General features: G+C 38.4%; 1 protein-coding gene across 3 annotated transcripts; it reads left to right on the top strand.

Annotated features, from left to right (window-relative positions):
• Positions 1 to 906: 906 nt before the first annotated feature.
• MED30 (mediator complex subunit 30) lies at positions 907 to 12,904 on the top strand. 3 transcript variants are annotated; one of them, XM_032442890.2, is made up of 5 exons: positions 907 to 962; positions 1,178 to 1,383; positions 2,027 to 2,185; positions 4,473 to 4,583; positions 12,363 to 12,904. In XM_032442890.2, exons 2-5 carry the CDS (start codon positions 1,210 to 1,212, stop codon positions 12,456 to 12,458), a joined length of 540 nt encoding a protein of 179 aa, XP_032298781.1. In that variant the 5' UTR covers positions 907 to 962; positions 1,178 to 1,209; the 3' UTR covers positions 12,459 to 12,904. The 3 variants fall into 3 exon arrangements, with proteins under 3 accessions (XP_032298781.1, XP_015711717.1, XP_085393157.1); XM_015856231.3 differs by having other exon boundaries at positions 907 to 1,061; XM_085537031.1 differs by lacking the exon at positions 12,363 to 12,904 and adding an exon at positions 11,788 to 12,155 and having other exon boundaries at positions 907 to 1,061.
• The last annotated feature ends 1,581 nt before the right edge of the window (positions 12,905 to 14,485 follow it).

Raw genomic sequence — 14,485 nt, 5'->3', positions numbered from 1 at the left:
CTAGCCAGACACAGTGGGATATTCTTTTGCTGTCTGAAAATATCTCCCTCTCATTTTTATTTTTTTTCGAGGCAGTTTAAGAAGCTCCTTTTGTATTTTTATTTTTTGTTTATTAATGTTATAATTTTGTTAAACTACCTCATAATTACTTGCATTGTGCCTCAGCTAAAAGAGCGTGCTACAAAAAGAATGTAGCCACACAACAAAAGCTTCAGTTTAAGCAGTGGGGTGGTGTTTCCCTTCATTAATCTGAAGGAAAGAAAACACGCTTTCTGCAGCAAAACATCTCTGAAAGCAACCTTGTATGGCTCTGTCCCTGAATGTTCCTTGGCTGCTTTCTTCTTTCTTAAACAAGGGTGGTATATTACAAGTCATTTCTGGGTTTTATTGTATTTGGTTTTTTAACAGCACTCCAAATGCAATGTATTTTGTACAACAGATCATCTTCACTATAGCACAACTACTTTAAACGCCCTCTTCTGCATTTCAGATACTTATTGTCAAAATGAGAGCTCCAGGTAAGACATCCATGGCAAAAAGAGAAAGTTTGACCCCATTTTTTGCTTGTGATGAAATATACTTCCCATCTTAAAGTGATGAACTTCATGCGATGAACACCATGTATTGCATTGACTGAATGCCTTCCAGCCCTCACAAACTCTGCCCTGTGTCTTCAGCCCTGGAGACACACGAGGTCAGGCTGGGCTCTGAGCACCCTGATGGAGATGTAGGTGCTCATTGCAGGGTTCATTGCTGCACTAGATGCCCTTTAAAGGTCCCTATTAGTTACACAGTCAGTGCTATCAGCGCTCACACACCCAACCCCGCCCCAACCTTCTAACCCCCGGACGCACATCACAGCCCCGCCCCGCTGCAGTGATATCACTTCCCCCTCTCCTGGCCCGCGCTTCCTCCTCCGTGTTTCCACAGCAACGCGGCGCTCTGGGTCCCTGTCCGGTGCCGTGAGTCGTGGTCTCCGCTCGGCATTCAGGGCGGCCCTGCTGCTGTCTGGGTCTCAGCCCGCCCTCGCTGTCCCTCGCGTTCCGCCTGTGCAGCCGCCGGTGGGTCTGCTTGGCCGCGACGGGCCTGTTGAGCAAAGGAACTGCGTAGCCACGGTACAGAAGTTTGTTTGTTAGAACAGTCTCAAATACTTAATCGCTGTCTTATCGTTTTGCAGGTTGGTTCAGTGGGACCCATTGGCATCCAGAGATGTCAACCCCACCTTTGGCCGGGGCAGGGATGCCTCCTGGTGCATTCTCAGGAACGCAGGCTCAGGCAGCTAGAGAGGTCAATACAGCATCTCTCTGCCGTATCGGCCAGGAGACTGTGCAGGACATTGTGTTTCGAACCATGGAAATCTTCCAGTTACTGAGGAACATGCAGGTGAGAAAACTTCTGTTTTAATCTTAGTTTGGTGGTCACAGAACCACAGAATTGTAGGGGTTGGAAGGGACCTCTAGAGATCATCGAGTCCAACCCCCTGCCAAAGCAGGCTCACTACACCATGTCACACAGGAAGGCATCCAGATGGGTCTTAAATATCTCCAGAGAAGGAGACTCCACCACCTCCCTGGGCAGCCTGTTCCAGTGCTCCGTCACCCTCACTGTAAAGAAGTTCTTCCGCACATTCGTGTGGAACTTCCTATGCTGAAGTTTCAGCCCATTACTTCCCTTCTCGTATTTTCACTACTAAGTGACTGCGTGCACACGGAGATCAATTGGGACATTAAATACATAACTAGGCTCAACTGCCTACAAAAAGGGGTTGGTTGGAGAGACATATACAACTCCAAGTACATTTGGCTATTCGTGTATTTAGTGAACATGGAGGATGTTCACAAATGCTGAATTGTCATTTCTACCACAGTAAATATATTCCAAATACACTTGATGTGTTTCCCTTTGACAAATAGTGAAGTGTATTTATATGACATTTATATATCTCTGTTTTTGTTAACCTCTAGGGAGTAATTTTGAAGGAGTTCTCACTGATCTTGTAATGCTTTTGTGTTTTGATTCTCTGTAGTTGCCAAATGGTGTTACTTATCATACTGGAACTTATCAAGACAGACTGGGAAAACTACAGGAGCATCTCCGTCAGCTATCGATACTCTTCAGAAAGCTGAGATTAGTCTACGACAAATGTAATGAAAACTGTGCTGGACTTGATCCCATTCCCATAGAAGTGAGTATATTTCTTTATCTACAAATTACAGATCAGATTTCATTTGAAATCTTAGCTGTTTGCCTCAGGCTTCTTTGTGCACTCACCAGTTTGTTTCCTCTTGGGAAAAAAAGGCAGGGGAAGTTTTTCTTTAAGAGGTTGGTTTAGTGGAGTAAGTCCGTGGTGAAACAGTTGCAATAGTTGCAATTCTTTTTCCTCTTACTGACTTAGTATTTGGTGCTGTGAAGTTAACAGAATGCCTGCATCCTCATGTTTATGACAGGGTGAATGGAAGTGTCTCATCATTTCTCTTGATCCTCTTTCTTAAATTCCTATTTCAGATTTTCAGTGATATCATCAATCATGTTATCAATCAGGTTAGATGACTGACATTCTAACCTTAACAAATGTAGGCAGTTTTCTTTTTTACACAGTCAAATTACTTAATGGCTTTTTTCTGTTACTTAATTGACCTCTGGTTTCTAACTTAGTGGAATATATGTATGCTGCTTTTCCCTCCCTTTTAATTCTTTTTTTTTTTTTACTACCAATTATTAGCCTTTGTAATGATACTACACTGATAAGACAGGCAGTTATTCTGTGGCTCATGATCTAATTATGTAGCAATTCATAAAATCATAGAATCATAGAATCCTTAGAGTTGGAAGGGGCCTCTGAAGGCCATCTAGTCCAGTTCCCCTGTAATGAACAGGGATGTGCACAGGTAGATCACGATGCCCAGGGCCATATCCAGCCTTACCTTGAATGTCACCAGTGCTGGGGAATCAACCACATTCCTTGGCACTGTGTTCCAGTTCCTTATCACCTGCACTGTAAAAGACTTTTTCTGTATATCTAACCTAAATCTACTGTCTTTGTGCTTAAGTCATTTCCCCTTCTTCTTTTGCCTCAGACCCTGCTAAAGAGTCTGTCCCCTTCTTTCCTGTATCTCCCCTTTAGATACCAAAAGGCTTCTATCTGATCACCTTGTAGCCTTCTCTTCTCCAGGCCGAACAGCCCCAGCTCTTCATTGCTCTTTAAATATATATACATCCATACCTCCTCAGCCTTTCTTCTTCCCTAACATTTTGAACATCCCTGCTGCTAATGAGTGACAGTGCTGTCATTGCACTTTATTCTGAGTAGTCAGTAGTAAATGCTAAGTTAGATACCCACTTCAGTAGTTATTTTAAGATATAAGAAGATAATTCCTTACTTTCTATGAGACAGTATTGGGATAGATGTCTGTGCACATTATCTGTAGTATAACAAATGGTGTGCAGCAGTTAGTTGCATTATATCAGCAACCTGTTCCCTGACTTTTGAACTGTCTTGCTCATTTGCATCACTTAATAGTATTTCATTTGTAACATATATGTGATCAAGGGTGTATTTTTGCTCTCATCTTTGACTTTTCTCAATTTAGGACAGAAAATTCAACAGGCTCCATTTGTGTCTGTTAAATTGTATATATATTATAATCAGGACAAGAACAAACATGAATATTCGTTTAGAGATTCTTTACTGAAGACTTTGACTTCTCAAAAGCTTACCAAATAAAATGCAGTGCATTATGTGCTTGAGGAGATTACAGTGGAAAATCCCTATGGAGAAACTCCTATTAGATAACTTTGGGCCTGATCTTAATAACAGCTAAACAGAAGACCAATAAAATAGCAAGTCATAATTAGGGTATTAACCAAGTATTTAATCTCCATGTGTAAAGTCTGTCATAAATTATGGCTAGTACATCACTGAGATACTTGATAATACTGATAACTTCACGTTTGTGTGATTTCATAGTTTGGAGTAGTAAACTTTAAAATCACAGTCTACAGAGTTCAAGAATACAAGGATTACCTGCGATTAACCTTTTAAAATGTTGATACTGAGCTCTGCCTGCAGTCTAGGAATGGCAATACGTGGTATCGTGTCTTTCTGAAGCACAGAACTGACTGAAGCCCTTGTGAGGCTGTTGGTTTTGAGGTGATGAAGTACGTCCATCTGCACTTCTTTCTGTTCAGGAAGTTTGAACCTTTAAAGGAAACTGTTAGTACCTCTCCTTTCCAGGCTTTTCTTTTGGTTTTTTCTTCTTGTGTTTGCCATCCCTGGTTGTGTTTAAGAGCCGTTTGGATGTGGTGCTCAGGGATATGATTTAGCAGAGGGCTGTTAAAGTTAGGGTACTAAGGTTAGGCTGCGGTTGGACTTGATGATCCTCAAGGTCTTTTCCAACTTGGGTAATTCTATGATTCTATGGTTCTTTTTAAAAGCTGCATTTATTTGTTTGTTTGTTTGTTTGTCTTCTTAGCAACTTATTCCGTATGTTGAAGAAGATGGCTCTAAGCATGATGATCGTGGTGCTGCTAGTCAGCTTCGTTTCGCTAGTGAAGAGAGAAGGGAAATCATGGAAGTAAATAAGGTAAGGAAGTTGAAATTAATGTGTGTAAAATAGAAAATGTCACTTCGACATTACAAAGCCTAGATTTCTAGACTGCTGTACTAAAGGCCATATATGTGATGACTGCTGTCAAACTTCTTGCATGTAACTATTTAAAATTACTTTTGATGAACAGTTCTTTTTAGCTGTAGTACTGACTGCTGTAGGTTTTAGGTACCGTAACAATTTTAACTTATGACTCTTTTTAAAGCAGTGTGTATTCTTCTGAGTATTCACAGAATCATGGAATAGCTTTGCATGGAAGGGACTTAAGAGGTCATCCACTTGCAGTCCTCCTGCCATGGGCAGGGCTGCCACCCGCTAGATTAGGCTGCCCAGGGCCCTATTCAGTCTGGCCTTTATGGAAGGGGTATCCACAGCTTCTTTGGGCAATCTGTGTCAGTGCCTCACTACTCTCTGAGTTAAGAATTTCTTTATAACATCTAACCTAGTCTTTTCCTTTTTAGCTTAAAGGCATTCCCCCTTGTTCTGTCACTATTAGACTGGGTAGAAAAGTCAGGCTTCTTCCTGTTTGTATGCTCCTTTGGAGTACTGGAAGGCAGTGAGGTCTCCTCAGAGCTTCTCTTCTCCAAGCTAAACAAACCCATCTCCCTCAGCCTTTCTTCATAGTGGAGGTACTTTGATCATCTTTGTGGACCTGTTCCTACAACTCTCCATGCTTCCTGTGCTGGGGGCCCCAGGCCTGAGTGCAAACTCCAAATGGGGCCTTATTATGGCAAAGTAGAGGGGGACAAACAATATTTTATATTGAGGTCGTGGTTAGCCCAGTAGATATTGCCTAATACAGTAGGTATTGCCTAATACAGATGGAGATAATGTACCTTACTTGACTTCTAAGTTTACATTAGTCTAGTGCATTAATAAATGGATATAAAACATCAGATATGTAAATATTATCTCAATTATGATGTGTGTTGGGAGAGGATTTTCTGGGCTACTTTCAGCATTTATTGAATCTTGGCATGTTCAGAAAAAAATATACCATATGATAAAGATGCTGATAGATTTTCAGTTTGAGTGGTAGTACACAATTGAGTACAATTAATATAGACAGATATAAATCTAAAAATAAATGTGCTGTAGTGAATGATAATATATCATCGAGATTAAATATAAGTAGTTTTAACAGATCATAACATTAAACATTGTTTCTGCCATCTGTAAAGTACAGAGATAGGATTAACTAAGTATTTGTGTGCTAGTAATATCTGTAAGTGCTTGGTAAAAAGCAAGTGTAATCTACAAAAAGAACTGAACAAAGGAAGTGAGTGTCTCAAATATTTATTTTTGGAGAGAATTATCACTGGATTTACAGCTTTTGGGGTTTTTTTTCCCCAATATTTGCATTTGTCTTCAACAATTAAAGATGTATCAAATTCTTCAGAACCCATTTATCTAGAAAAAATCTTGCATATCATACAGGCAAAAATGGGTACTGTGTGAATTTGGGGAAAAGCAGTTGTCTGCGTTGCTGTTGTATTCTTTTTGTTCAGTGCCGATGTAGCAGGGTAGTGTGGTAGTGTGCATTATGTTGTATGTAATGTTGCACTGGGAATTTATGCACATTTATTTGCAATCTTTAAGTGCTAATAAGCTTAGCTGTCCATATTTGATCTGTTTTTGATAGTTTTATGACATGTTTTGCCCTTGTTGTTGTACTTGTATGCTAATGTGTTTTTAAACCTCCCTGGCGTGATCTTGTGAAGTGAATTTCATAAATGTTTATGATGAGTTTTAAATCTTAAGAAGGTTAATGATGTTACAGGAGCATTAGTAGTAAATCTGTAATTAAAAATGTATTCAAGCTATCACATAAATGTGGACTGAAGTCCAGTATTTCCATGTTAAGTGCCTAAACATAATTTTCAGCAGTAAATTTTAGGAAGATAGTTGAACATTCTTGAGTATTTTTGTGTACAAATGCAAATGTGCTGCAAGGGAAATTGAAGCCTCTTGGTTTTCCAGCTGCACTTTAAATTTTCTTTGATTTTCTTTTTCCAGTCTCAAAGTTCAAATTGTAACATACTGCAGGTTGGGAAATGCTTTATTTTTTATCACTAGAAATAAAGCAAACAGTGTTTTCACACAAAAAATAAAATTTAAAAAACTAAAAATGGGTAGAGTCTTATTAATCTAATTTCTGATGCTGGTTGCTGAACTTAAATAGCCTTCGCTGTTCCTTTACCAGCACTCCTGTTCGCTTTTCAGTCCTCTGTTATTGTAACATTCATCTCCAATTCAATTTTGCTTAATTTCTTCCAGCAAAATTTCAGTTATATGAAGCATTGATGAAAATGCTGGGACATGAAAACCAATTGACAGATGAAGAAGCTTTTTACATTCTTTACTCTCTTCAGCTGGTTGTCCTGATCTCATCTCTCTCCATTTGCTTTGGTAAACAGTATCTTTTTGGACTTTCACATTACTTGTACTAAAAAGGCATTACTGCATAACCCAGTGCTTTGGCACTATTGGGACATCTGAATTGTTGGGCCTTCCATGGCTTGCTTAAGTCCTTACTTGACTTCCCAGGCAGTCTGATCTTTCTAGAACTCTAGAAGCACAAACAAACGTAGTAGATAATTATAAAGGTTTGTTTTGTGTTTACACAAAGACTTAACCTGCTTTTGGGAACCACTGACGTGAAACTGAATGATTTTGATTTGCTTCAGCAGTTGTCTGGGAAGAGAGGGGCAGCCTCACTTGAGGAAGTGGGAACAATCCCATATTTCCTTTACTTATTCACTCTTAGGGTAGAAGAACTTATTGATGTAGCAGAGTTCCAAAACACGGTGATGTATCAGTTTAACACGGTGACATCTTATTTATTTAATCTGCTATATTAGACTTAACTTTTAGGTCAGATTATTTAATGTCCTGATATTGGCTAAGAAGGACTTGCCCATTAGTTAAAAGTATTGATCGGTTTATGAGGTAATGAATTTCTGTCCTGACAATTCAATAATATCTAGTAACTGTAAGTTTAAATGAAACCTATTAGATTTAAATTGAAAGGGTCGTTAGCTATACAAGAAGTTACTAAACAATGCTTATAACTGTGCACCACTATTATAAGAAAAACAACAGAAAAGCATATAGTTGGTACCCACTAACTAATGCACTTCCCACAGCTGCTGGATATTCCTTTACAATAAAACTGTACAGTGGCTTTGGAAGGAGTGATAAAGGTCATCCAGTTCCAACCCCCTGCCAAGGGCAGGGCTGCCACTTGCTAGGACCAGGCTGCCCAGGGCCCCATCCAGGCTGGCCCTGAATGCCTTCATGGATGATACGTTCTCAGCTTCTTTGGGCAGCCTGTGCCAGTGCCTCGTCATTCTCTGAGTAAAGAATTTCTTACTAACATCTAATCTATTTTTTAGGAATGGAGCAAATGCAGCTTTAGGGTTTTTTTTAGATACTGCAGGTCAGTTTTAAAATGAAGCACTTAGGAAAACCATTGTGTAATTAATGGTCTGAATACATGTGGCTAAAGATGAAAAGATGTGAAATACTACTGAGACATTTCAGGTGACACTTTTGGAAATAATAATGTCTGATATTCTTAATTAATCTTTGCTAGCTGGTTAACAGTGATGTTGCTAAGAGTGGGAAAGACAATCTGCAGCCTTTTGAGTTAAGTTGCTATGAATTTAGCTCAGGGCTTTTTTGATAATGAAACCCTTGTGCACTGGAACCAATGTTGTTTTGTGGAGTAGTCCTTTAATATGACAGCAGTTTGCAACTACCCTATCTCTTTGGGAAAGAATTTTGCCTGAAAACTACTTCTGCTCATGCTAGAAACTTGATTTCTTTTAAAACTATCCATCACTGTATTGGCACGTATTTATTATTTTGTATTGATGGAATCTTTTTACCCCAGATATGAGTGTGTACCAAGTAACACTTTAATAAGAGATGAAGAATTGTTTCTTTAGATACTGTCTCAGCACATCTTTGCCTGCACTGAGCATGTTTTCCTTTGTTTTGGATACCCAAAATGTCTGTCTGCAAGAATGGAGAATTTAGGCTCAGTGTCTAGTTCAATCCCTACCTCAAAGCAGGGCAAACTATTATAGATCCAGTTACTGAGGTAGCTTTGTGAATTTTTCTTTACTGTCCCTCTTCCTTTTGCTGTGCACATTCAAGAAGAGTCTAGCTTTGTCTTTTCTAAAATCTTCACTAAGTTGTTTAATTACTGTGAAGTAAATATTAAACTGTTTTATTAAAACTCTTATTTCTCTTTGAGCAACAGAGCAATGGATACATGACTGCTGTCTGACTCAGAACGTGTAGCATGTTGAGCATGGAGTGGAGCACAGGCTGTCACTGGTGTCCCTGCTGTTGTCAGGAGCATGAGCAATATTCCTACTCACTCTACAGCCAGGAGAGAGGCTGAAAACTCAATTTCTCATTTCCAGCAAGGGTAGAACAGATGTCTGAGAAAAAGATCAGAAAAAATTGCAGAAAACGAATAATGAATACATTATATTTAATTGCCCTGAAGTTAGTGTGTTAACAGTGAATACTCTTTTAAACCATTTGAAAAATATATAAGTAGCCATATGTGTGTACTTATTATGATAGAAAGTGTTTTTAGTATGAATTGAATAGCCATAATTTAGAAGATCACCTGAAATCTTTAAGAGAGTTGGAGCAAAATACTGATTCGTTTTTTCTCTTACAGCTTTTTTCTGCCCTTTACACATAATGTTGCAAGACTTCAAAACTGTTTTCCCACCTCCTCACCTTAGAGATTTCATTTTGAAGGGCTCTTTTAAAAAAGGTCTCTGACAAAGCTGGTATAAACTATGGCTGGCATAGTATTTTTTATCGTTAAGCAGAAGAGATGCCTTTAAAGCACAAGCACATACGTTTGATGTCTTTACAGGCATCAACTGCAGTCTTACTCTTGCACATCATTATCTTAGGCTGAAGAAGAGAATTTTAACAAATAAATTAACTGCAGAAGAATGACTCATAGTGATGTTTAGGTTTTAAAATGTGAAAGATAACTGAACTTAATATGAAGAGAGAGGTGGGATCAGCACACAAAGGAAAGTTTTGATACAGCTCTGATAGAAGTTTGTAGATTGGTTTAGACACATTTGATTTCAAATGAAATGAATGTGAACCAAAAATGAGTTTAAGTCAGAAATGGATTTCGGTCAAAGCTGAAATTACTGCATCTCACTGAATCCAAATCTGTACAAAACATATCAGGTTCTTTATTGTGCATTCCTTGAAAGATGGGTGCCATCTGGGTGAATATTATGGTTCTCCCTCTTTTTTTCACCTACTGCTTTTTGAGCTTATATGCGTGTTTTCAAAACTGCTCTACCTGACCTAAGCCTACTGAGGTCAGTATTGCAGCTGAAGGGTGTAATCCATGTCAACTGCCTCATGTTGGCACTAGTATTTGCAGCATAAGTGCTGGGCAAAGTGGAAAGGTAATCATGCTGGAAATAAGTACTGCTTAAGAAAGCCCCTCAGGATTGCTTTTTTGGTCAGATCACTTTTCTGATAGAGGGTGAACAACAGAAATGTGCCTGTTAGGTATAAGGTGAATGTCCCTAAGTTAAATTCATTGCAAACTACCTCATGTATGAGAATTTTCATGTGTTGCCTTAAAACAGATAAAGGCAGAAGCTGTAGCATGTATGTAGGATGAAGTGCCTTTTCTTGTTTCATACAACCATTAATCCTGAGAAACAGTCCAGAGTTCAACTAAGTCATTTCAGGAGAAGGAGGAAGGAGTGGGAGACAACTTGCAAGCAATCTGTTCGAACAAAAATTTGTCAGCAGTGCAGAAGATTCTTTCAGAACTTGTGTGTTTCCCAAGAAGGCCATTTTGCCTCTCTTTCCACAGTGAAGTGGAGGTGTTCTTACTGGGTAAGGTTAAAGGTGCCAGCCTAGGACATGCTAATTATATGCCATGATCTTTGCTACCAGGCTGTGACAGACAGTGGCCCACACTGCGTAGACTGCTAACAAAGATCTCTACATGCTTTTCGGCTAGAATTCTGTGCTCTCTGAAGTGGAGGTTGCCCCCTTGCCATGTTTCCTTATCTGTTGCAAACCAGAGACGGTGCTTTACCTTGGATGTTTGGGTTTTTTTTTGTCTCTGCAAAAAGTAAAATAGAAGAGCTAAGAAAATAAAACACCAAAGAAAAGGACTTAAAATTATCTTCAGATAGATATACTAAAAATTACGTTACTCTTCTCTTTACAGACACTTTGAAATCAAATGGAATCCAGTTTGAGGGTTCACTTGTCTAGTGTGAAGATCAAGAAATTTTCTGTTTCATAATAGTTGCACAAGAAATAAAAATTATTGTCTTATAGAATGAATCTTGCGGCTGTAACTTCTGTAAGGTTCGTAGGGGCATATCTACATAAAAATGTGTAACAGTACAGTTAGAAAGGGATGGAAAGAAAACAGTCTGCAGCATCAGAGGTTAATGGTTCTTCTTTGTCTAACACGTAATCATCACTGACTATTCAGCCTTCATTTCTCTTGGTGAAGGCTTTGGAAAATAACGAGCTGACGTGCCCTCAGAATCAGTGAGTGACAGTTTACATTAAGCTAGTTGTTTTGATATTACATTTCTTGGTTTCTCTGAGATTAAATATTGAGGGTGGCAAATGGAAATACATTTTTAAATGCCACAGGTATGAACGTGCTTGTTTATCTCATCTCTCGTACTCTGTAAAGCATCAAGTTCCTATGTCATTATGTTTTGTAGGGGAACAAAATTATGTCATTTAAATATTGTCATAGCTACATTCTTCTCTCAGTTCTCTCTCTTGTCTTTTGGAATGGAATCCTTGCTCTTTGAATGGCAGCAAGTCTTTCCTGTGCTTTGGCTTTACATAGAAATCTGGACTGCCCTCATGAATTCGATCTCTGCTATAGGGAGGTTGACTTTTTATCAAATGTGAATGAAACGAAGGGCATGGGTTTGTTATTAACAATACACAGTAACTTCTTGGCAGCTTTGATTTGAGCAGGAAAATGAATAGATTGGATAATGTGTGTGTATTACTGTGAAACATGAATGGTTAGGAATATTCTGCTTTGGCTTAATGCACTGATCTTCTGTAGACATAATTTTTAAGTTCTGGTTACTCAAACGAAAGTGAATTTTCTACTCTTCTGTCCCTTCAGATGTTTCTGCAGTTCACAAAAGCAAGTACACAGTTTGAAAGAATTCAGCATAGCTGGGAAGACAGCATCACTTAGCTCATCAGAATTGACCGACGTAGGCAGAAGGTGTAGAAAGGCTTGATTGACTTTGTGTTTTTTTTCAGACTTTGACTTTTAATACCTCACTTCTCTGAGCACTCAACTTATACAGTGCATATTAGCATAAATTTAGCTTAGCTGTTCCCTGAGCCTTTCTGCTCTCAAATTTCAGTTCCTTCTCTTTGCATCAAGTGCTGTCTTATGGACTTTGGTCAGAGGGGCCGATGGCCACAAGGTTGCTCTTGTTGGAGGGATCAGGTGTTTTGATAAAAGACTGCTGTGAAAAGAAATAGCACTCCTCTCTAACAAAGGTCTTTAACTTCTGAGTCTTTCTTGTATTTTAGGAGCGTGCTTTAAAGAAGATGTATTATCTAATATTGCTCACAGACAGCTGACAAAAGGATACATACAGCATTTCATAACAGTAACTTTTCTTGAAATTCTGAGTGTACTGTATCAACTGATGACAAAAATCTTCTCATAAAATCTTCCCACAGAAACTGAAGCTGAAGAATCAGCAACTGAAGCAGATCATGGATCAGTTACGGAATCTCATTTGGGACATAAATGCCATGTTGGCAATGAGGAACTGAACAAGCAAAATTGAACTTCATAATCAGAAAATATGCAAATATGTTTGAATACACTTCATTTTAAGAATAAACATCGTTTCCTACAACTACCTGGAAGCAGTACCTGAAATATCTTCAAGTTTAAAATGATATTTTTTTGTGTATGTGTGATAACTTAAATGGTGTTGGCTTAGTTTTCATAAAAGAGTCATCCTGCAGAGTGTACCTGACCAATTTGCTTTGGTTGATTGTAATACGTTTTGTAACTTAAAGTAATAATTTGGATTGCTATGCAAGTTGGATCTGTGTAAAATAAGCATTTCTGGATTTTTTTAGTAATACATTAAAATACATTTTATGTATATAATCTACTTGCATTCAGTCTGCAGTGCAAACTACCTGTACAGAATGGGAAAGTCGCAGCACAGAAAAGTAGCTTCAATAAACTACAGAACTGCAATAAATTATCAGATCTTGTGATGCAATATGTTTTCCTATTGTAGGAACATGAATTACAAGGTACTGCACCTTGTAAGTTCATCTTATCCTATCATTGTTATGTTGGTAGCATTAGATAAATCAGAGCAAAATCAAAACCTACATTAAAATTACTCATCTTCTCATGGATATTATTAAGTCATTTGAAATGAAGAGTGTCTGCAATATATCCTCGACCTTAGCTCCTGTAACTGTATGTTACCATCTTTTGAACACTGCTCCAACTGTTGTCTGTCCAGTATTCTTGTAGCATTCTGTGTGGTTGCAGTACTTTGATTTTGTGCAGTTTTCATTAATCCTCCTCCTGTGAATTCTGGTCCCAAAAAACTTTGGAGTGCGTGAGTAGTTTATTATTATCTTCAGTTATTCTGTCAACTTTCATCTTTTGTTCTACTCTCGTTCTCTTATTGTCCATAGATGCTGTAAGTGTGCTGTGTATCTCTTTACAGATTAACGAATATCTAAAGTAATACTGTTTCAATCCAAACCCTTATGGCAATTGATTTTTAATACAAGCTGAAAACTGACCATTCTCATGACTTGCTTCATGCACACAGCTTTAAATTCTCATTCCACACCCGATTAGATTCCTTAATAGTTACATTTAGAAGGTTTGCCCAGACCCTTCTAAAGAGCCCACTTAAATAATATTCTTCTACGAGATGTGTGGGTTTGGTACTGAATTCTTACCAACTAGAGAAGCGTTGCTTTAAAAATGTTAGACTTATCTGTTCTGTCAGAATTTGGGTTTCTAATAATTTCAACCAGCTTGTTTACTCCTTGAGGTAAAAATCACTCACATGCAATGAGTCTTATCAGCTATAAACACTATGTCTGATTACCTGGTTAATAATATACAACTTTATCCTGTCATTAAGTACAATTAGGTACAAACTTTTATTTCTTTTCTTGAAGGCTTTAGATCTAATAGATGAAGGGGTGTCCAGTCTTGCCTGTGTCGTTGCAGATGAACACACTTTAAGAATGTTTTGTTTGGTTGCCTAGTGTTAAACGTACTAGTTGCCCATGACAAATGCCAGGTGCAAGTGGATCTCCAAATACCTAACAGGTAAGGTCTGTCATGTTTCACCCTTATTACAAATGGAAGAGTGAATAGCTTGCACAGTGGCAACGCTGGCAGCAGAACTGTTCATTGCCCATTTAGCTTAGCCACTATAACACTTTCTTTTTGTCAGAAATGATGGCTGATTTTGTCAGCTATGAGAGATGCTGTTTAAAGCAAAAAAGCAAAAAAAACCCAACAAAACAGGTTACATTTTCAAAGAAAGCCTTTAAAAAGGGAGTAAGGGCTTCTGCTAGAGATTTTCTTGTTCTTTAAGGTGCAGGTATGTTTTTGTATGTGCTAATAACAGTTTAACGGTGAGGTAAATTTCTTGGTATTGGTATTGCCCTCTTCCAGTACCTGAAAGGTTCTTACAGTGAGAGTGGGGCATGTCTCTTCTCACTAGTGACAAGTGACAGGACAAGGGGAAATGGCCTCAAGTTGCGCCAGGGCAAGTTTAGGTTGGATATTAGGAAGAACTTCTTTA

Source organism: Coturnix japonica, chromosome 2 (genome assembly GCF_054131305.1).
Source record: "Coturnix japonica strain WE chromosome 2, WE-NBRP24, whole genome shotgun sequence".
Taxonomy (NCBI): Eukaryota; Metazoa; Chordata; class Aves; order Galliformes; family Phasianidae; genus Coturnix; species Coturnix japonica.
The sequence above is the reverse complement of the archived record's forward strand: the minus strand, read 5'-3'. Positions and strand labels throughout refer to the sequence as shown.

Coding starts and splice junctions, on each gene's coding strand:
- MED30 (XM_032442890.2), top strand. CDS start 1,210: ATGTCAACCCCACCTTTGGCCGGGGCAGGGATGCCTCCTGGTGCATTC. Junction 1,384..2,026: donor AGTTACTGAGGAACATGCAG/GTGAGAAAACTT, acceptor GATTCTCTGTAG/TTGCCAAATGGTGTTACTTA. Junction 2,186..4,472: donor TTGATCCCATTCCCATAGAA/GTGAGTATATTT, acceptor TTGTCTTCTTAG/CAACTTATTCCGTATGTTGA.